The sequence below is a fragment of the Salvelinus fontinalis genome, chromosome 1 (genome assembly GCF_029448725.1).
Source record: "Salvelinus fontinalis isolate EN_2023a chromosome 1, ASM2944872v1, whole genome shotgun sequence".
NCBI classification, from domain to species: domain Eukaryota; kingdom Metazoa; phylum Chordata; class Actinopteri; order Salmoniformes; family Salmonidae; genus Salvelinus; species Salvelinus fontinalis.
The window spans coordinates 71,891,034-71,915,072 of record NC_074665.1 but is presented as its reverse complement, the minus strand read 5'-3'; the positions used below and the strand labels follow the sequence as shown (position 1 = coordinate 71,915,072).

General features: G+C 44.6%; 1 protein-coding gene across 1 annotated transcript in view; it reads left to right on the top strand.

Annotated features, from left to right (window-relative positions):
* Positions 1-21,315, top strand: part of LOC129861132 (tripartite motif-containing protein 16-like) — a 30,497-nt gene extending 9,182 nt beyond the window's left edge. The window contains 6 exon segments of the mRNA XM_055932287.1: positions 10,124-10,219; positions 13,479-13,559; positions 13,742-13,894; positions 14,624-14,795; positions 15,535-15,630; positions 15,849-21,315. Coding sequence (XP_055788262.1) covers positions 10,124-10,219; positions 13,479-13,559; positions 13,742-13,894; positions 14,624-14,795; positions 15,535-15,630; positions 15,849-16,489 — 1,239 coding nt within the window. The 3' untranslated portion in view covers positions 16,490-21,315.
* Positions 21,316-24,039: the final 2,724 nt, after the last annotated feature.

Sequence of the window (24,039 nt, the reverse complement as noted above, 5' to 3'; positions counted from 1 at the left end):
TCAGGGCGTCGACGATGGTCTCTGCCTCCTGGTCAGGCAGAGCATATGCCTCGGGCCATTTTGTGAAATAGTCCATGGCCGTGAGCACCCAGCGGTTTCCACTGTCTGTGGTGGGGAACGGCCCAACTACATCCACTCCCACCCTCTCCATGGGAGCCCCCACTGGGAACTGTTGGAGCTGAGCATGAGAGCGGCCTGGGGGGCCCTTTCTCGCTGTGCAGTTGTCACAGCGGCGACAAAAGTCCTCCACATCCCTCTTGTGCTGCCCCAGTAGAAGCCCTGACGGAGACGGCGCAGTGTTTTTGTGACCCCAAAGTGTCCAGTCCCCACCCCGCCAGGAGTACTCTGGAGCACAGCCTCCCGCAATGCTTTTGGGACCACCACCTGCCACCTCTCCTCTCCCGTAGCTGACTCCTTCCATGCCCGCTGTAGCACGCCATCAGCCAGCCGCAGTCTCTCAAACTTTGACCACAACCCTTTGGTCGCGAGTGAGAGCGCTGTCACCTCTTCCCATGGTGGCCTCACCTGCGCCTCTACTCACTGTAGCACTGGCTGTAGGTCTGTGTCCCGTCCCTGCTGCTGCCGCCAATCAGCCACGTCGACAGTCTGCAGCTCACAGCAGACAGGCCCGCTCGCCCGACACACTGTGGCACAGACCCCCTCTGCACACAGCTCTCTCTCCCGTCCCTCTCTCCGTTCACAGTGGCGGCAGCCGTCTGCAGTACAGGGCCGACGGGACATGGCGTCGGCGTTGGAGTGGCGTGCCCCTGCCATGTGCACCACCGTGAAGTCATACGGCTGAAGCTCCTCCAACCAGCGTGCCACCTGCCCCTCTGGCTCTCTGAAAGACATGAGCCACTGGAGAGCAGAGTGGTCAGTCCTTACAGTAAAGGGCAGGCCACCCAGGTAGTACTTGAAGTGTTTGACGGAAGCCACAACAGCCAAGAGCTCCCACCGGGTGACACAGTAGCGGCGCTCATGTTTGTCAAATGTTTTGCTGAAGTACGCCACCACTCTCTCCCCCTCTGGCCCCACCTGGGCCAGCACCCCACCCATGCCCACATTGCTCGCGTCTGTGTCCAGGATAAAGGGCAAGGTGAGGTCAGGGGGGGCGAGCACGGGGGCCTCGATCAGTGCACGTTTGAGGGTGTTGAACGCCTCCTCACACTCCACTGTCCAAGTGAAAGCCTTGTCCTTCGGCAGCAGGCGGTTCAGTGGAGCAGCAACGCTTGAGAAGCCCCGTACAAACCTCCTGTAGTACGAGGCCAGGCCCAGGAAGCTCTTCAGCTGACGCTGGTCGGTGGGGGTGGGCCAGTCTCTGACAGCCCTTACCTTGTCCTCCATGGTGCTGATCCCCTCCTTCCCCACTCGGTGGCCCAAGAAGGACACCTCTCTCCTCGTGAAATAGCACTTCTCGGAGTGGAGCTTCAGACCTGCGGCAGCGACCCTCTCCAGCACACGCCGTAGCGCCCCCAGTGCTGACTGGAAGGAGCTGCCATGGGCCAGGATGTCATCGAGGTATACCAGACACTGCTGTCGGGGGATGCCATCCAGCACCCTGTCCATCAAACGCTCAAAAGTAGCTGGAGCGTTGCACAGGCCAAAGCACAGGACCTTGAACTGCCAGTGTCCTCTGTTAGTAGAGAATGCAGTTTTGGCTCTGGCCTCTGGGGAGAGGGGCACCTGCCAGTAGCCACTGCGGAGGTCTAGTGAGGAGAACCAGGAGGACCCCCTAACCAGGTCCAGCGACTCATCGATACGTGGTATGGGGTATGAGTCCTTCCTGGTTACCTCATTCAGCCGCCTGTAGTCCGCACAGAACCTCAGCTTGCCCCCCTTCTTCGGAACCATGACGACTGGCGCCGCCCAGGGGCTGTCTGAGGGCTCAATGAAGTCTGCCCGCTGCATCTCCAACACAGCCTTGTCTGCCGCCTCCTGGCGTGCCAGCGGGATACGGCGGGGACGCATCTTGATGGGTCGAGCATCACCTGTGTCGATCTCATGCTGCACCAGATGAGTCTGACCCACCTCTTCCTCACTCAGCGCAAAGCTGTCTCTGAATTCAAATAGCAACTGCCACAACCGTTCCTGCTGCTCGGGGTCAAGACCAACACAGTTCCTCCCCCATATCTCCCTCACTGCAGACAGTGTCCTCTCCTCTCCCATCTGGGATAGCTGGGCTGGGGGGGCGCGGCCTGGGCTCACAGAGGGCTGTGTCATGGAGGTAGCTGGGGGAATATAACACACCGCAGTAGGTGACAGGGGGGCTGGGGAAAAGTCACACACAGCTGTGGGGGAGGGGGGGCAGCCATGAGTCTCTGCTGCTTTAACTGTTGGAGTAAAGGGTTTGTTGGGTTGAGTGAATGTGACATTAGGGGGGGCCATGGTGACTTCCGGCCCTCCCTGGAAGCTCAGTGTGCCCCTATTTAGGTCTAACTGGCAGCCTGTGCTCCTAAGAAAGTCCAACCCCAGGATACAAGGGTCCTGCACAGCCGCCACCCACACAGGATGACGCACAGTCCTGCCCCCTACTGTCAGAGTCATTATTCCCTTCCCTTTCATGGGTGCCAGCTCACCTGTGACTGTGCGGAGCTGCACAGTTGTAGGCTCACACTGAGTCCAACCTGGCACAATATCCGGCCTCACCAGGGTTACTGTGGACCCAGTGTCCACCAGGGCGGAGCAGGGCACCCCCTCCACAGTGACAGGGACATGACAAAAGTCCCCAACACAGGTCCGGCCAACCACAACAACAGGCTCCATCCGCTTGCTCTCGTCTGCTTCTGGGGGAAGTGGAGCCTTGCTTCCCCGTCTGTGCCGGTGGGCTCCTCCTGAAGATGATGGTGGTTGGGATAGAAAGCCAGGGGTCCGCACTACCCGGTCTATGCGGACCCCGAGCCGTTTCCCTGAGCTCTGGGGGACATGGGGCAATTTCGGCGCAGATGGCCTGGCTGGCCACAACCCCAGCAGACCCTGGGACCAGGGTGTGTGTTTCGTGCCGCCTGTAGCGACACAGCACGAATGAGTTCTGTCATTTCAGCCACCCATGCAGGCTTTTCCGGCTCCGGGCTGCTCTGCCCCCCAGCTCGCACAGAGGGTGTGTCTCCCTGAACCCCCACCAAAGCCCCAGCCCACACCAGCTCCCTCTCCAAAGCCATCTCCAAGGCTATCTGCAATGACTCAGGATGAGCCAGCTGGGTCTGTATGCGCAGCTCCGTAGGAGAGAGCGCCTGTATGAACTGGTCCCGTGCTAGCTCGTTCTGCACGGAGGGGGGCATGTGAGCATATGCCCGCCGAGAGAGGCTCTCAATGTCATTAGCTAGCACCCGTAGAGGCTCTCCAGGCTGCCTGCGTCTATTACTCAGTTCGGAGCGCAGTAGCCCGGGCTGTACACACTGTCCATAGCGCCTCCTCAGTGCTCCCACTAAAGAACCATAATCATGTCTGTCCTCGGGGCTAATCAATATCAAACAGGCCAGAGCTTCATCCGTGAGGCATAAAGCCAACTGCAGTGCCCTTTCTTCATCCGACCACCCCCTAAAATGAGCTAACAGTTCAAACTGAGCATGAAAAGCTTCCCAATCCGCCTTACCGGAATACTTCGGGGTCTTAACAGATACGGACGCAGCCGGGAACTGGGCGCCGCCATGTTTGTTTACATCCTGAGCCCCAGATTCCTCGTCCCGCCGCGTCGACGTCACCACTTCGGCCCGCCCACCAGAATCCGCGCGAAACACAGTCGACGAAGCACTCATGCCCGCTTCAGCCGCCATCACTCCAACGTCCTCCCTCAAGCGGCCTCTGGGCTCCGACACCCTAGCGATCTCCTCAGCCAGAACCCCCGACGTCCATGCACACGCACCTCCTTGGCCATAATCGTCCCCTACCTCCACCTTCACTTTCGGATTCCCTCGAAGCATTTTCACCCCCGTTCTCACCTACGGTAGCTAGCCACAGAAGTCAGCTAGCTAGCTGGCTAACTTTTATCACCGTTTTTACTTCTGACACCAATGTAATGACCTGACTAGATCATAAAAGAACAACTGTCCAGACAGAGGTTTGAGTTTACGAATGGACGGTTTATTAAACCAACTTTACACAGGCTACTGTTTGGCCGTAGCCCACGCCAAATAAATGAAAGATAACCCACAAGCCAATCGTGACCTTCTCTTGTGAAGCCCAGACGTAAGAGAGAGAACAAAGGCAAAACCTGGTCTTAACTTCCAATGCTCCATCCCCCTGCCCAACCCCCCTCCACGCCACTCCGCCAACCGCCAGGATGCCCGGCATCAGAACATTCCAGGCATTCCCGTGATTAGCAGATAGCAGGTTGACTGACATGTCGGACCCCACGAACACAACCACCTACTAGCCTAACACATAACACACAGCTGTCTGTGCGGGTCGCTACAGTATAATTATTTCATTAATGCTCAATTTGGTCGCTGCGCGAGTGGGAGAGATAGAGGGTGATGCCCGTGGTGCTTCGTGATTTACCGGATCTTTTTTCTGCAGTTTTCTTGAAGATCACTCCGCGACCTACACGCTGCAGTGCTGTTGTTCAGCAGCTGACGATGCGCCACTGACTTGTCATTCTCACTCGCCATCACCCACCGCGGTCATGAAATGGACTCATCCTAGCCACAAGTTCTGACTGAGCTCAATCGTCATGAAACGCAAATACAGTGATGACTTTCTGTCTCTTTCATACACACTTTGAGAAATAACGAGGAGCACCCACAATGTGTTTTGTGTGGGGAAGTACTTAGTAAATAGTCTCTCAAAATTAACAAATGAATAAAACGACATGTCCTGACCAAACATCCACAACATAATGTTAAAGCCAGGGAGTTATTTCAGAACAGGGCAGAATGCTTCAGGAAACAGTGCTTTGAAAGTGGAAAAGTAAGTGAACTCGCAAAAAAACATTGTTGTCACTTGATAACAGGTGATGATGAGCAGAAATAAGGGAGTACTATCTCTCGTAGTAGATGTGAGATTCTCTTTCAAACAATCCCCTGGCCTTGTAAAGGTACACAGCTAATAGCTAACGTTAGCCGAAGCAAGCTAGCTAGCTACTGATGCAACCCTAGGAAACAGTACAGATGAAGGTGAAAAATTATCAGGCCTACTGTACATTTTACTGTATAAAATTTTGTTGAAAACAAGTCTTGGTTGGAACTGTTGCTGTTAAAATACAAGTAATAATTCTTATTCTGAACTGGAATAAACTGATTGAAGCAAGATGCTTTTTGAGGCAAACACTCACAGTTCTGGGTTGCTCATCTACAGCAGGAAGTGGTCTCCTGCCTGACTGAGAAAGCAGTAAATGTTCTGATCCAGTTTGGCACCACATACTGTATGCGAGTCAGGGTTCTCAAGTGCAGAAACAGTGTCAATGCTGAACATTACCTTATTATTGCATTGTCAGAAACTGAGCCCAGAATAGACCTGCTTGTTGAAAACTTCAACCAGCCATACACCTCTCATTAGGACTGTGTGTATGTGTGTGTTTTCTGGTCTACATCTGTGTGATGTGATCAATCAGTTTATTCCAGTTCAGAATAAAAAATATGTGTTGTATTTTAACAGCAACACTTCCAACCTAGACTTTCTATCAACAATAATTTCTACAGTAATATGTACAGTAGGCCTGATAATGTATCTGTACTGTTACTTAGGATTGTAGGATCAAAAAGCCTGTGTGTGTGTTCTGTTATACATCTGTGTGATGTGATCAATCTGTTTATTCCAGTTCAGAATGAAATAATTTATTGTATTTTAACAGCAACCAACAGTACCAACCTAGACAGGTATGTAAGAGTGTTTTTAATAAAACAATTATTTATGGGCATTTCATTGTTATTTGTTTTTGTCTATATTGCATTTAGGCATAAGGGCAATGACATGTACTGATATTTACGTATAGTTGCATATTTTCCTAAGCTTGGGTCCCAGGAAAACACAGAATTTCTCATTTGGGTCCCAGGCTGAAAAAGCTTAAGAACCCATGGTGTAGACCAATTAGGGTTTCTAATCTCTCCAAAAGAATGTGGTGATCGATGGTGTCAAAGCAGCACTAAGTTCTAAGAGCACGAGGACAGATGCAGAGCCTTGGTCTGATGCCATTACAATGTAATTTCCCACCTTCACGAGTGCAGTCTCAGTGCTATGATGTGGTCTAAAACCAGACTGAAGCATTTCGTATACATTATTTGTCTTCAGGAAGACAGGGAGTTGGTGCGCAACAGCTTTTTTTTTTAATTGAGAGGAATGGGAGATGGGAGAGGTACACATCCGATGGATAGAGAGCCATTTATTATGTTCAGTGATGCAATTAAGTTTGTTCCACCGTAGCAAGTCTGACCACAGGTCAGAGACCACTATGATGACACACCAAATGTGTTTGATGGATGGCGGAAAAAGTAATACAAATAATAAAAGAAGAGCAGGAATAGGCTTTTGTAGGCTCCAGTCCAAGCTATGTCTTCTAATAATGTGACTGCTGTTGGCATCCCACAATTATCCAAAAGCTTGGAGGTAAGGACAACAGCAGTGGTGTAGCCTGCAGGCGATACGGATATGACTTATTATTGATATCGACATAACGCACTGATGTGAATGACATTGCTGCTCTCTCATGTAGCTATTTGCGATTTACGTAGTGTGGTTGTTGTGGATGTCTGTTCACAAACGTATATGTGTATTTTAATCCAATAATGGTTAAATTGAAGAAGCTTAAGCTGCCTATCAATCATTGTTTTTGCGACCAGTGAAAATATGTGCTCTTGCAACAGCTGCATAGTGTGGATGACAGCCTATGGAAATAAACATTTGATGGAGTTCCCTTCTAAACTCCTCTGTGGTGTTGTGCTTCATACTCTCAAAAACAAGTTTAATTTAAGAAGATCACGAGTGGGGCTTTTATTGCTCAATATAATTTGTGAAAACGGTTGAGCTGCCTATCAATCATTGTTTATGTGGCCAGTGAAAAATGTGCTCTTGCAACAGCTGCATAGTGTGGATCCCAGCCTATGGAATAAAAGTTTGAGGGAGTTCCCATCTAAACTCCTCCGTGGTACTGTGCTTCATACTGTAAAAAAAATAGTTTCATTTAAGAAAACAATTTTGGCTAATCTATATTTCCAAGTCGAATTCTTGAAGATCAAGGGTTTTTTATTGTAAATATAACCTAATAACCAAACTCCAACATTATATTATGTATTTTTATTATATAGTAGAAAGCAATTGGTTAGAAGAAGCATACATAACTAACCCATAAAGTAAAATGCAACATCCATTAATGGCCAATTATGTAAACTCTAACATTGATTTGTCCTGCAATAGATGTCTCTCAATTGATATTATGTATTTTTGTGTTCTTTTAATACCTCTTAAGGGGAAAGTAATCTAAAAGTAACTGAAAGTAATCACATTACGTAACTGAGTTTGCGTAATCCAAAAGTTATGTTACTGATTGGACAGGTAACTAGCAACTGTGACGGATTACATCTACAAAGTAACCTACCCAACCCTGCCTACAGCACAGCAGCACAGGTATCTAGAAGGATGAGAAGTGAGTCTCATGAAAATGTGCATTGACACAAATACACTTATCTGAAATGTGCATTTAGCCCATAAGTGGTCTGATAATGGCCTAATAATTGCCTCTGTAAGTTGTCGAGAAATCTCACAATACTTTTCATGGCTGTAAGCAATCGTAGATACATGTTTGTAAATGTCTGGAAGCTTCATTTCTTAAATAAATAACAGAAATCAGATCATAATCTGATAGTAGAGAAACAGAGAGGAAAACACATTGTTCATGTGACGCAGCAGCATAGTAAATGTTTCGATAAATTGGTCAAATATTATCAATTGAACTGAATTATTAAGATTGGTGAAAGAGAGCGACCTGTTCTATGTGTTTTCCTGATCTGTGACCCACTGACACCATCCCGGTTATAAGACAGCCTCACAGAAGTTACACACCCAGGCACGGTGGAGGTGCAGTAACTGAAGGATGGTCTGGAGCAGGCCCTGGTGGTAGGGTCAGAACTGCTGGGTCAGAACTCAGTGGTGGTACGTCCGGAAAGTCAAGCGGCGGTCTGACCAGGACTGGAGCTGGATCAGGTGGTGCATGCTCGGCAGGGGTATCCTGGACATCCCGATGGGACCCAGAGCTGTAGCTGGGTCTGGTGGGGCTTTGCTGTCAGTAGCTGGTGACAGTGGTGTGGCCGGTCATCGTAGGTTGCAGCAGGCAGGTCAGGTGCTGCTGGATGGCCCCTAGATCAGGGACATGCTGTGTTTCTGGTTGCGGCAGCGGCTGGAGTGCAATATCTCTCGTCGGCTGCAGTTTTGGCTGGAGCACCAAGAACGAAAGGACTGGCTGTAGTCCCGGGGGCCGATGATCCAGCCTAGGTGACTGGACTGTCTGTAGTCCTGGGGGTCGCTGGACTGGCCTTGGTGCTGCCAACAGGGGCTATGGCAGAGGATCTGGTACTGGTGCTGGCTGAGCTTGCTCCTGTACGGGTAACCACTGGACTACAAGCTGGCAGGAGAACTGCAGGGTCACCTCTAGAGCTGGGAGGGGTGGAAGAGCATGCTGCTCTGCAATGCAGAACCTTGGTGGCTGCAAGTCTCTCTGCGGGCTTCACCAGCTCCCTCAACATTGAGGCCTCCCACTTGTGTCCCTAAACTCCTGCAACAGCCGATCGACGTCTGAGTCCTGCAATCTGGAGTGGGGCCATATAAAGGAGAGGGGCCATATAGTCCTGTCGTCAGGTGTGGGGCTCCCACAGGCGCCAGGTTGGGGGCATAATCCAAATGGTGGTAGTCCACTGCATACCCCAGAGCCTTACTCCATTGGACCGCAGATGGGCTGTGTGGCAAGTATCCTGTGTGGTTTCTGTGGGCCGCCATAGTTTAGTGGTGTCAGAAAAGTCACAAATCCAGCTCGAACGACCATGAAAGAGAGAGACCCGGCTTGACGTGTTTTGTTGGTCAGGGAATCTTTATTCACACATGAAAGGATGCATGGGGATGTAGAATGGTGATGGTTCTGTAATGGACAGAAACATAGGTAATGAATAGACTGCACACAATACAATAACTGCTAGCACAAATAGAGCAACAAGGCTATTAAACTTTTTTCATTAAACTTTTTATAATTTTGTAAAAACTGCTTCCAATGCAGTCTTTTTAATTTCATTTTAAAATCATCACTTTATGTCTAATAAATCACTATATATTTTTTAAATAATTTATTTCCCTGAGCCGTCTTGAGCCACTGCAATGCTCAGTCCGATTGTGTGGGCGTGGAGATACAAATGTTTATATATTTACATACAGCCCTGATTGCCTGTTAGAATCATCTAGAGCCCAGCCCCTTATCCCTTAAAAAAACAACAACAAAGTCACATGGTATTCAACCTGTCAGTTGTGGCTGGACCCTGAAAGCAACAAACTTCCACATGTGTGTAGGTTACTTTTGTTTTGTCATCAAAACAGAAGGCATACATCACACATCTTAATTTGGTATATCATTATTGTACTGTTTTCAGTAGGTCACTAGAAGATGCAGTAGGTCACCAGAAGATGCAAGACCAGAACAGCCTGTTTGCTTGTTGGATGATCCTGGCCTATACCCTGTCTGCAGTTTATTCATTGCAGAATTCCAAGATTATCTACAGGGCAGACTATAGGCCTCTGCGTCTCAGAGGTCAAACACAGTAAGTAATATTAAGCTGTGTTAGGCCTCCGAGTCTGAGGCCCATGGTATAATCTTCAGTATCATCACAAAGTATATTTCATCATTTTTTACATTTATTTTTCTTCTAATGAGTAAACACTCTTGAATGAAACATTTTGGAATGTTTTCTGATGTTGAATGTAAATAAAGAAAACAGATGAAATTAAAAGCTGTTTCTCTTGTCACTTATTTACATAACATAATAAACAGATCGTATAATGGCGAGTGGCAGGTGCAACTTGAAAGGATTGTGAAGTTCTGATAAGAGTCACATAACAATTGGACATATTTGCAGTGTGATAACACTGCTGTGGCTATGTGTGCAGTCACTGAATTTTCCTCTCTTTGTCTTCCTCTCCCTTTTCCTGCCAGAGGGAACTACGAGATAAACAAACAGAGATGGTGAAGACAGTTGCGGCAGCAGAGAATGCCATCAACCAACTCCAACTCAACACGGTTTCCTTTGAGGTACAGTATGCTGCAGTGTCCTTGTTACCTGTTTAAAGGATGATGTCATGGGCTAAGACTATGACGACCCCTGACAATCCTGCTGATAGATGTGTCTGTTGACTGTTGTCTTGTCAACAAAGTGCTATGTAGCATTGCTTCATCAACGTGTTTGCAGATTCCAGGTAACCCACACAGTCAGTGACACAAAAACAGAGGCATGTCACAATTTCTCACAGGCTGTCTTCACAGGCAGTAAACACTACTGAAACATCTGATCTATAAGTCCCCAGTTATAGGATCCACCCACCCCAACAAGTTTACCCATGTGTAGTAAATGGAATCTACTGGTTTGTGTGGCCCACATCAAGGCCAGCAAGCTAGGTACACTGGACCCACTCCAATTTGCGTACCACTCCAACAGATTCACGGACGATGCCATTCCATTGCTATTCACACGACCATAACACATCTGGACAAGAGGAATACATATGTGAGAATGCTGTTCATTGACTACACTTCAGAATTCAACACTGTTCCCTCCAACCTCGACACCAAGTGCAGAGCTCTGAGTCTGGACACCACCCTCTGCAACCGGTTCCTGGACTTCCTGACGGGCAGACCACAGGCAGTAAGGATTAGAAAGAACACCTCCTCCACACTGACTCTTAACACAGGGGCCCCCTCAGTCCTCTGCTGTACTCTCTGTTCACCCACGACTGCATGGCTTTGCACGACACCAACTCCATCATCAAGTTTGCTGACGACACCATGGTTGTAGGCCCGATAACCAACGATGACAAGTCAGACTATTGTATAGGGAGGAGGTAAGTGAACTGGCATTGTGGTGTCATGACATCAACCCCTCCCTCAACATCAGCAAAACAAAGGAGTTGATTGTTGACTTCAGGAAGCAGGGGAGGGATCCACATCAATGGGACTGCAGTAGAGAGAGTCACAGTTCCTCTGTGTCCACATCACTGAGGACTTGTCATGGACCAACACCACCACTCTTGTCAAGAGGGTGAAACAGCGTCTCTACTTCCTAAGGTGGCATAAGAAATTTGGTAAGCCGCCCTGTGTCCTCTCCAAATAGTACCGCTGCACCATCGAGAGCGTCCTGATCGGTTGCATCACGGCCTGGTATGGGAATTGCTCTGTCCATGACCGCAAGGCCCTCCAGTGGGGGGTGAAGATAGCCCAGTACATCACTGGGACTGTGCTCCCACCCATCCAGGACATCTACTCAAAACAGTCCCTGAGGACTGTTCTCTCCCTTACTGTCGGGCAGACAATATCAGAGCATCAGGTCTGATACCAACATGCTCAGAGACAGTTTCTATCCACAAGCCATCAGACTCCTGAACACTTGAACTGGACTGACCACCTTCTCTGATTCTCCACACCTTAGCAGACATGCAACCCACTTATGTACACAACCACACACACACACACACACACACACACACACACACACACACACACACACACACACACACACACACACACACACACACACACACACACACACACACACACACACACACACTATAAATTGTGCCTTTCTGTATTATAGTTATAATAAAATATTTATTCTATTCTACTGAGCCATTGACTTTATGTTCGTATTCTTATCTTTTATTATTTTGCATTGTTGTTGCGTTGGTCAGAAGGAACCTGCAAGTAAGCCTTTCATTGGACGATGTATACCATACGTATCTAGTACATATGACTAATAGAACTTGAAACTCAAGTCATGCAGTGAAGCATTCCTTGTCCTCAGGGATTGATTGTGTAAGCAGACAGTACATACGTACCTGAAGCATAGAAAAAGAATGACAAGAAAGGACAAAGCCAATTGAATCCATAGCCGTGGGAAGTAGTTTGGGGGTGGGGGTGCTGCTAGAATTTTTGTTTTGCCCGCGCTCAAGATGTCTATACTGGTCGCTAATACAGGACTATTAAAGGCCCAGTGCACCACTTTTATGAAACATTTGAACTAATTGTATTTGAGTGTTTACCAGCATTTGGAACTTGAGTCTGATAATTATCTTTAAGAAACAGTTAATCTGATATACTTGTGGAATATAAAAATACTTGCTTGATATATGTTTTCCAGTTTCTTGAAATACTTTGCAAATGCAACTGGATCTGGCTCTCATGAGGACTGCCACAGGAAAGGAAGACCCAGAATTACCTCTGCTGCAGAGGATATGTTCATTAGAGTTAACTGCACCTCATATTGCAGCCCAAATAAATGCTTCACAGAGTTCAAGTAACAGACACATCTCAACATCATCTGTTCAGAGAAGACTGCGTCAATCAGGTCTTCATGGTCGAATTGCTGCAAAGAAACCACTACTAAAGGAAAGCAATAATAAGAAGAGACTTGCTTTGACCAAGAAACACGAGCAATGGACATTAGACCGGTTCCCACCGTGAAGCATGAAGGAGGAGGTGTGATGGTGTGGGGGTGCTTTGCCGGTGACACTGTTGATACGTCATCCCATCTGGTTTGCGCTTAGTGGGACTATCATTTATTTTTTAACATGACAATGACCCAACACACCTCCAGACTGTGTAAGGGCAATTTGACCAAGAAGGAGAGTGATGGAGTGCAGCATTAGATTACTTGGCCTCCACAATCACCCGACCTCAACCCAACTCAGATGGTTTGGGATGAGTTGGACCGCAGAGTGAAGGAAAACCAGCCAACAAGTGCTCAGCATATGCGGGAACTCCTTCAAGACTGTTGGGAAAGCATTCCAGGTGAAGCTGGTTGAGAGAATGTGAAGATTATGTAAAGCTGTCATCAAGGCAAAGGGTGGCTACTTTGAAGAATCTAAAGTCTAAAATATATTTTGATTTGTTTAACACTTTTTTGGTTACTACTTGATTCCATATGTGTTATTTCATAGTTTTGATGTCTTCACTAATATTCTCCAACATAGAAATGAATAAAAATAAAGAAAAACCCTTGAACTAGTAGGTGTGTCCAAACTTTTGATTGGTACTGTATATATATATATATATATACAGTACCAATCAAAAGTTTATATATATATATATATATATATAATTTTTTTTTTCCCGATTTTTCAGGAAAAAAAAATGTTCAGCCGCCTCAGTACCCCTACTTCCCGTGGCTATGATTGAATCTATTATCTCTATCTATCTAACTCTAATCAGCCATCACCTTATCACCTATGTCCATATACCTGATAATACATACGCAATTGTGAAACTGACCCAAAAACACCTTTGGCATCTCCCCATCTAGAATTCAGTGACGGAGGTCCGTGAGGTGATTGACAGCCAGTTTATGGACCTGCAGGCTGCGGTGGAGCGGGCCAAGAGAGAGGTAACCCTATATATTGATTAAGTGATATGCCTATATGTTGTATGCAATGTGCATATATGTAGGCTGATCTATTCTTTTTACCTGCTTTTTAAAAATATATAGTATGACATCATATTTTATGTATGTTTTTTCATATGAACCAAGATTTTCAAATAAACCTAAACCTGAACCTAAACTTAAAGGTGACAGAGATCCTGGAGGGAGAGGAGAAGCAGGCTCTCAGACAGACCGAGGGGATCAAGGTACACCTGGAGCAGAAGTGCACTGAGCTGAAGAAGACACAAGAGTATTTGAAAAAGCTCTCGAAGAACAAGAACGACGTGGACTTCCTACAAGTAAGGTGGTTCTCACATGGCCTGGTGATTTATGATGGTTTATGATGGAGACTGACATGGAGGTGGTGCCAAGGGGGTCGGTAGTGTTATTCACTCATTCATGGTTCTCATGGTGGTTAGCTTTGAAGTAGTGGCTGCACATACAATTACTTGCAGGGGCCAAGAGCTCTTTGGGGGTTAATCATGAACACTGAGAAGGTTGTGGTGATGGAGTGATGGAGTACTGTGACTCAGAAGTGTTATTCATTAACCTTAACTCAAGCCACAGCGCTGCTATCATACGTATTCACTTTAATCATGAAACATGACTCAGGTGTACTTCCTACAGGTAAGGGGGTTTTCTCTGGTCTGGTGGATTCTGAGATTGTTGTGTTGACAATGCCAAATGACTCAGTAGTCATTCACAAACTAGAACTGTCGTATGTGCTGCGTAAGCGCTGCTATCTTACGTATTAGCTTTATCATGAAGCATGACTAAGGTAGAACTAACCTAAAGTTGTACCCAAGCCATGCTGCATCATTCTTTTTTCAAGGCTGCCATTAACGTTAAGTAAATAAGTAAGCTTTGGACAACCCAGAATGGCCCATAGGGGCATCTCCTGTTTCTGTAGTGCAAGGCAGCTTGATGTACAAGTACATCTCATGGACAGGGCGACATTGATGACAGTTCATCATTAATTGCCAACGAGGTACAAAATAGTGAACGAAGCTGTGTTGTGTGTTTTACAGGAGTACTCTAAGTGGAAGAAGGACAGCCCTGACATTACCCTACCTGGGGTCTACATCGGCCTCATGGACCGGCTCAACTCCTTCAGTAGAGTGATTGTTACCTCCACACAGGAGCTGTGTGAGAAGCTGCTGTCCAATTACATAGAGACACTCAAAGAGACCTGCAAAAATGGTGAGTGCAGTCAGCGTTTGGCAAGCAAAGGAAAAAACTGCCATAGCGGCTGGCGGCAAGCCTCAGCAAGTCCCGATCTATGCTTGTTTGCTGGGAAGGGTCAGCATCACAGGAGGCTGCTGAGGGGAGAACGGCTCATAATAATGTCCAGAACTGAGCGAATGGAATGGCATCAAAAACCTGGAACCATGTGTTTGATGTATTTGCTACTATTCCACTGATTCTGTGCCAGTCATTACTACGAGCACGTTCTCCCTAATTAAGGTGCCACAAATCTCCTGTGGTCAACACACCACGGCATCACATTGGTCATACAGAAAGGAGTAAGTAAACAGGAAGTGACAGTGTTGCAAGAGGAAGAATAACACTTCAGCTTTGTGCTCCAGATAGCCAGGGAGATCATATGTGTTCATACTTCTCTGCAGACCTGAGGAATCCTTCAGACAGTGTGTCATACAATAGGTGTAGTGCTCTGGTAACAACAGGTAGACTGAAGTCTCAGAAAGATAAAAACAGTTGAGAGTCACCACATTTGAGACATCATAAGGACAAAACATTTTGCCTGAAGGAGATTTGTATTACAGTGACTATGTAGCAATGTGTTCTTTCATGCACAATGTCATATTTGTCCTTGCAGAAAAAATTGCTACATTCAAATGGAAAATTCATGCCTGGGAGTTAAAAAGTGAACTTGGCCATGTGATTATTTACACTTTATTTTTCTCTCTCTACTCTTCAGACAAGATGGGGATAAAAACCACAGTCCATGAAATAATCGCAGCCAAACAGAACATGACTGTGCCAGACCCAAAGACGCGGGATGACTTCCTAAAGTGTAAGTCTCTTCTATTACCTTCAGGTCCTTACAGCAAAACAATGCTTCAAATCACTTGAACGCTCATGTATTATTGCAGTATTGTTGTTTTGGATGTGTAAAGTTAGCCTTGCCCAAGTTGTTGATCCTGTTTTGCTATTCTCTCTCATTACTGTTATGTTGTTGTTATTCTCTCTCATTACTGTTATGTTGTTGTTATTCTCTCTCATGCTGTGCAGATGCCGCGCTTGTGAGTTTTGACGCAGACACGGCCCATAAGTTCCTGCGTCTGACTGAGGAGAACAGGAAGGTGACCAACACCACACCCTGGCAGCACCCGTACCCCGATGTCCCTGAGCGCTTTGAGAACTGGCGCCAGGTACTGGCCACAGAGAGCTTCTATGTCGGTCGACACTACTTCGAGGTGGACGTGAGCGGTGAGGGCACGCATGTCGGACTCACCTACAAGAGCATCGATCGCAAGGGCCCAAAGAACAACAGCTGCATTACCGGCAATGACTTCTCATGGTGTCTACAATGGAATGGCCGCAGCTTCTCTGCCTGGCACAGTGATGTGGAGACGCCTCTGAAAGTGGAGAAGTTCACACGTATTGGGGTCTATGTGGAATTCAGCTGTGGCCTACTGGCCTTCTATGGGGTGGATGATGCTGTCGGCATGACCCTCATTCACAAATACAAGGCTGACTTTCTGGAGCCCCTCTACCCAGCCTTCTGGCTGTCGAAGAAGGAGAACGTGATAGAGCTTGTTGGACCTGGGGAGTCGCTGACACTGAAAAGCCTCTCTCCTCCTAACTCACCCCCAAACACCGATGTTGCACCCCCCAGCCGTTTCACAGTATCTTCTGTTGTTGATCAATGATCAATTTGTCAGTGGTAAATTTCCCCTGTCAATCATAAAAAGTTTCAGAATGCAAGAAGAAATGGAAAAGGAAACGCATCAGCCGGCCCCATACTTGTACTTATACTTATGTGAATATTTCTGGTTTTATTTTTAATACATTTGCAAATATTTCCAAAACCTGTTTTTCGCTTTGTCATTATGGGGTATTGTGTGTAGATTGTTGAGGGGAATTTTCTATTTAATCAATTTCAGAATAAGGCTGTAATGTTACAAAATGTGGGAAAGTTAAGGGGTCTGAATACCTTCCGAATGCACTGTATATCCCAATAAGGTGACAAGAAACCTCACTAGATTTATAAATTATTTTCTAAATACAAGTGGAATATTTTGTTATATATAGAGTACCAGTCAAAAGTTTGTTTTTTCTTTATTTTTTCTACATTGCAGAAAAGTGTTAAACAAATTGAAATATATTTTAGATTTTAGATTCTTCAAAGCAGCCACCCTTTGCCTTGATGACAGCTTTGCACACTCTTGGCATTCTCTCAACCAGCTTCATGAGGTAATCACCTGGAATGCATTTAAATTAACATGTGTGCCTTTTTTTAAATTAATTTGTGGAATTGCTTTCCTTCTTAATGCGTTTGAGCCAAGTCAGTTGTGTTGTGACAAGGTAGAGGTGGTATACAGAAGATAGCCCTATTTGCTAAAAGACCAAGTCCATATTATGGCAAGAACAGCTCAAATAAGCAAAGAGAAACGACAGTCCATCAATACTTTAAGACATGAAGGTCAGTCAATATGGAACATTCCAAGAACTTTGAGTGTTTCTTCACGTGCAATCGCAAAAACCATCAAGCACTATGATGAAACTGGCTCTCATGAGGACTGCCACAGGAAAGGAAGACCCAGAGTTACCTCTGCTGTAGAGGTTACGTTCATTAAAGTTACCAGCCTCAGAAATTGCAGCCGAAATAAATGCTTCACAGAGTTAAAATAACATCATCAACATCAACTGTTCAGTGGAGACTGTGTGAATCAGGCATTCATGGTTGAATTGCTGCAAAGACACAACTACTAAAGGACAGCAATAAGAAGAGACTTGCTTGGGACAAAAAACATGACCAATGGACTTTAAACCGGTGGAAATCTGTCTTTTGGGCCAAAGTGAGTACAATTTTTTTATTTTTAGTTCCAACCGCTGTGTCTTTGTGAGATGCAGAGTAGGTGAACGGATGATCTCAGCATGTGTGGTTCCCACCGTGAAGCGAGGCGGAGGAGGTGTGATGGTGTGTGGGTGCTTTGCTCGTGACACTGTCAGTGATTCATTTAGAATTCAAGGCACACTAACAACAAAGTGCTCAGCATATGTGGGAACTCCTTGAAGACTGTTGTAAAAGCATTCCAGGTTAAGCTGGTTGAGAGAATGCCAAGAGCATGCAAAGTTGTCAAAGGCAAGGGGTTGAAGAAAGGCAAGGGGTTGAAGAATCTAAAATATTAAATATATTTTTATTTGTTTAAAACGTCTTTGGTTACTACATGATTCCAGATGTGTTATTTAGTTTTGATGTCCTCAATATTATAATACAATGTAGAAAATACAAAATCATCACATCCCCAGTGGGTCAGAGGTTTACATACATTCAATTAGTATTTGGTAGCATTGCCTTTAAATTGTTTAACTTGGGTCAAACGTTTCAGGTAGCCTTCCACAAGCTTCCCACAATAAGTTGGGTGAATTTTGGCCCATTCCTCCTGACAGAGCTTGTGTAACTGAGTCAGGGTTTGTAGACCTCCTTGCTCGCACACGCTTTTTCAGTTCTGCCCACAAATTTTCTATAAGATTGAGGTCAGGGCTTTGTGATGGCCGCTCCAATACCTTGACTTTGTTGTCCTTAAGCCATTTTGCCACAACTTTGGAAGCATGCTTGGGGTCATTGTCCATTTGGAAGACCCATTTGCGACCAAGCTTTAACTTCCTGACTGATGTCTTGAGATTTTGCTTAAATATATCCCCATAATTTTCCTCCCTCATGACGCCATCTATTTTGTGAAGTGCACCAATCCCTCCTGCAGCAAAGCACCCCCACAACATGATGCCCCCGTGCTTCACGGTTGGGATGGTGTTCTTCGGCTTGCAAGCCTCGCCCTTTTTCCTCCAAACATAACGATAGTCATTATGGCCAAACAGTTCTATTTTTGTTTCATCAGACCAGAGGACATTTCTCCAAAAAGTATGATCTTTGTCCCCATGTGCAGTTGCAAACCGTAGTCAGGCTTTTTATGGCGGTTGTTTCTTTTTAGTGGCTTCTTCCTTGCTGAGCAGCCTTTCAGGTTATGTCGATATAGGACTCGTTTTACTGTGGATATAGATACTTTTCTACCTGTTTCCTCCAGCATCTTCACAAGGTCCTTTGCTGTTGTTCTGGGATTGATTTGCACTTTTCGCGCCAAAGTACGCTCATCTCTAGGAGACAAAATGCATCCCCTTCCTAGGCGGTATGACGGCTGCGTGGTCCCATGGTGTTTATACTTGCATACTTTTGTTTGTACAGATGAACGTGGTAACTTCAGCCGTTTGGAAATTCCTCCCAAGGATGAACCAGACTTGTGGATGTCTACAATTTTTATTCTGAGGTCTTGGCTGATTTCTTTTGATTTTCCTATGATGTCAAGCAAAGAGGCACTGATTTTGAAGGTAGGCCTTGAAATACATCCACAGGTACACCTCCAATTGACTCACATTATGTCAATTAGCCTATCAGAAGCTTCTAAAGCCGTGACATCATTTTCGGGAATTTTCCAAGCTGTTTAAAAGCAAAGTCAATTTAGTGTATGTAAACTTCTGACCCACTGGAATTGTGATACAGTGAATTATAAGTGAAATAATCTGTCTGTAAACAATTGTTGGAAAAATGACTTGTGTCATGCACAAAGTACTTTTAATGACTCCAACCGACTTTTAATGACTCCAACCTAAGTGTATGTAAACTTCCGACTTCAATTGTATATACACAGTGCATTTGGAAAGTACACACAATACCCCACAATGACAAAGCAAAAACACATTTTTACACATTTTTGCAAATGCATTAAAAATAAAAAACGGAAATATCACATTTACAAAAAATATTGAGATTCTTTACTCTGTACTTTGTTGAAGCACCTTTGTCAGCGATTACAGCCTCGAGTCTTCTTGGGTATGAGGGTACAAGCTTGGCACACCTGTATTTGGGGAGTTTCTCCCATTCTTCTTTGCAGATCCTCTCAAGCTCTGTCAGGTTGGATGGGGAGCGTCGCAGCACAGCTATTTTCAGGTTTCTCCAGAGATGTTTGATTGGGTTCAAGTCCGGGCTCTAGCTGGGCCACTCATGGATATTTAGAGAATTGCCCCGAAGCCACTTCTGCATTGTCTTGGCTGTATGCTTAGGGTCATTGTACTGTTGGAAGGTGGACCGTCTCCTCAGTCTGAGGTCCTGAGCGCTCTGGAGCAGGTTTTCATCAAGGATCTCTCTGTACTTTGTTCCGTTATTCTTTCCCTCGATCCTGACTAGTCTCCCAGTCCATGACGCTGAAAAACATCCCCACAGGATGTTGCTGCCACCACCATGTTTCACTGTAGGAATGGTGCCATGTTTTTTCCAGACATGACGCTTGGCAGTCAGGTCAACGAGTTCAATCTTGGTTTCATCAGACCAGAGAATCTTGTTTCTCATGGTCAGATTCCTTTAGGTGCCTTTTAGCAAACTCCAAGCTGGCTGTCATGTGCCTTTTACTGAGGAGTGGCTTCCGTCTGGCCACTCTACCGTAAAGGCCTGATTGGTGGAGTGCTGCAGAGATGGTTGTCCTTCTGGAAGATTCTCCCATTTCCAAAGCGGAACTATACACAAAAGCGGAACCCCCCACAGTGGGGTCTGAAATTATTGACACCCTTGATAAAGATGAGCAATAATTACTCTATAAAATAATGAATTCAAATACTGAGCTATATTGTACGTTACATTTTTGGGGGAATTGTATAATTTTCTACTAATTCAATTGGTTAGAGAATGAGATTTTGTTTATCAAGTAATATATTTTCCTCTCAAAAAGATAGGGGTAAAAAATTGACACCCTTAAAGATTCTCATAAATAAAGTTGTCAAAAGTTGAGTATTTCATCCCATATTCCTAGCACGCAATGACTACATCAAGCTTGTGACTCTACAAACTTGTTGGATGTATTTGCAGTTAATTTTGATTGTGTTTCAGATTATTTTGTGCCCAACAGAAATTAATGATAAATAATGTATTGTGATTTTTTTTGGTGACTTTTATTATAAATAAGAATCAAATATGTGGATGCTACCATAACAATGGATATAATAATCCATATATATAATCATGGATATTCCTGAGTGAATCGTGAATAATGATGAGTGAGAAAGTTACAGAGGTTCAAAGATCACACCACCAAGACATGCTAACCTCTCACCACTACCAATAACAGAGGTCATGTCTTGAGGGTATTATTTTTTGGGGGGAGCATACAAATAGTTCAGTATTTGAATGATTTATTTTATAGTCATTCTTGCTCATCTTTATCAAGGGTGTCAATTTCGGACCCCACTTTATATATATATATTGTTTTTTCTTATTCTTGCTGTGTTATTATGCATGGGTAATCTTGGTATAATGGCAATGTTTAGGTTACTTCTAATGTGATGGGTGACTTTTTATTTCAGTGTTTTTGTTTAAATATAATGCTAAGGAGTTGTGATACCATGACTCTGTTTAAATTGTGGACTTTTTCGGTAAACTTTGGGACTGCTTTTGCTGTTCACTATGTACTGTGACTTTGCAATGTACTGTGTTTGACAGATACCACTGTATACAAATAAAAGGTGTGTCTTCAAATCAAATCAAATGTTATTGGTCACATACACATGTTTACAGTGACTTGCAAAATAATTAATTCCCCTTGGTGTTTTTCCTATTTTGTTGCAATACACCCTGTAATTGAAATACATTTTTATTTTATATAATGGACATACACAAAATAGTCAAAATTGGTGAAGTGAAATAAAAAAATAACTTGTTTTTAAAAATGTATATAAAAAAAAAACGGAAAAGTGGTGCGTGCATATGTATTCACCCCTTTGCTATGAAGCCCCTAAAAAAGATATGGTGCAACCAATTACCTTCAGAAATCACATAATTACTTAAATAAAGTCCACCTGTGTGCAACCCAACCCTGATCTGTACTTCTCCCCAACTTTGTCCCTGACCTGTTTGAAGAGCTACTTGGTTTTCGGGGTGCCGCTTGCTTGGTGGTGTCCCTTGCTTAGTGGTGTTGCCTTTCAGCTGGGGCCTTTCAGAACAGGTGTTATAAATATCAGAAACTTTGAACAGCCCACGGAGCACCATAAAATCCATTATAAACAAATGGAAAGAATATGGCACCACAAAAAAACCTGCCAAGAGAGGACCACCCACCAAAATTCACAGACCAGGCAAGAAGGGCATTAATCAGAAAGGCAACAAAGAGACCAAAGATAACCCTGAAGGTGCTGCAAAGCTCCACAGCGGAGATTGGAGTATCTGTCCATAGGACCACTTTAAGCCGTACACTCCACAGAGCTGGGCTTTACGGAAGAGTGGCCAGAAAAAAAGCCATCGCTTAAAGAAAAAAACACATTTGGTGTTCACCAAAAGGCATGTGGGAGACTCCCAAAACATAATGAAATAAGGTACTCGGGTCAGATGAGACTAAAATTGAGCTTTTTGACCATCAAGGAAAACTCTATGTCTGGCGCAAAACAACACCTCTCATCACCCCAAGAACACCATGTTTTTCATCGGCAGGGACTGGGAAACTGGTCAGAATTGAAGGAATGATGGATGGCACAAAATACAGGGAAATTCTTGAGGGAAACCTGTTTCAGTCTTCCAGAGACTTGCGACTGGGACAGAGGTTCACCTTCCAGCAGGACAATGACCCTAAGCATACTGCTAAAGCAACACTCGAGTGGTTTAACCTCTCTTGGGTACTTGAGACGTTAGCGTCCCACCTCTTCAACAGCCAGTGAAACTGCTGGGTGTCAAATTCAAATACAGAAATACTAATTATAAAAATTCAGAAAAAAAAACATATTTTACATAGGTTTAAAGATGAACTTCTTGTGAATCCAACCACGGTGTCAGATTTAAAAAATGCTTTATGGCGAAAGCATACCTTACGATTATTTGAGAAAATAGCCTACTAGACAAATCATTACAAACAGTAACCAGCCAAGTAGAACAGTTACACAAGTCAGAAATAGAGATAAAATTAATCCCTTACCTTTGATGATCTTCATATGGTTGCACTCAGCAGACATTAATTTACTCAATAAATGTTCCTTTTGTTTGATAAAGTCTCTTTATATCCAAAAACCTCAGTTTTGTTCACGCGTTTTCTTCATTAATCGACAGGCTCAAACGCAGTCAAAACAGGAAGACAAAAACAATCCAAATTGTATCCTTAAAGTTCATAGAAACATGTCAAACGATGTTTGTATTCAATCGTCAGGTTGTTTTTAGCCTAAATAATCGATACTATTTAAACCGGACAATTAAGTTGTCAATTTAAAAGGTAAACAAGAAACGCACTCTCTCCGTCTCGCGCATGAAAAAGTTTCGTGACACTTTAGGGTCCACTCATTCAGACTGCTCTTACTTCCTCATTTTTCAGAATACAAGCCTGAAACAATTTCTAAAGACTGTTGACATCTAGTGGAATGCATAGAAACTGCAATTGGAGTCCTAAGTCACTGGATACTGTAATGGCATTGAATAGAAAACTACAAAAAAAAAAAAAAAATACTTCCTGAATAGATTTTTCTCAGGTTTTTGCCTGCCAAATCAGTTATGTTATACTCCCAGACACTATTTTAACAGTTCTGGAAACTTTAGAGTGTTTTCTATCCAAATCTACCAGTTATATGCATATCATATATTCTGGGCCCGAGAGGCAGGCAGTTTAATTTGGGCATGCATTTCATCCAAAATTCCGAATGCTGTCCCCTACCCAAGAGAAGTTTTAAGGGAAAACATTTAAATGTCTTGGAATGGGCTAGCCAAAGCCCAGACCTCAATCCAATGGAGAATCTGTAGTATGACTTAAAGTTTGCTGTACACCAGCGGAACCCATCCAACTTGAAGGAGCTGGAGCAATTTTGCTTTGAAGAATGGGCAAAAATCCCAGTGGCTAGATGTGCCAAGCTTATAGAGACATACCCCAAGATTCTTGCAGCTGTAATTGCTGCAAAAGGTGGCTCTACAAAGTATTGACTTTGGGGGGGTGAGTAGTTATGCATGCTCAAGTTCATTTTTTCTGTCTTATTTATTGTTTGTTTCACAATAAAAAATATTTTGCATCTTCAAAGTGGTAGGTTGTGTAAATCAAATGATACAAACTGTCATGCCCTGACCGTAGAGAGCTTTTTATGTCTCTATTTTGGTTTGGTCAGGGTGTGATTTGGGTGGGCATTCTATGTTCATTTTCTATGTTTTGTGTTTCTTTGTGTTTGGCAGCTGTCTATCGTTGCC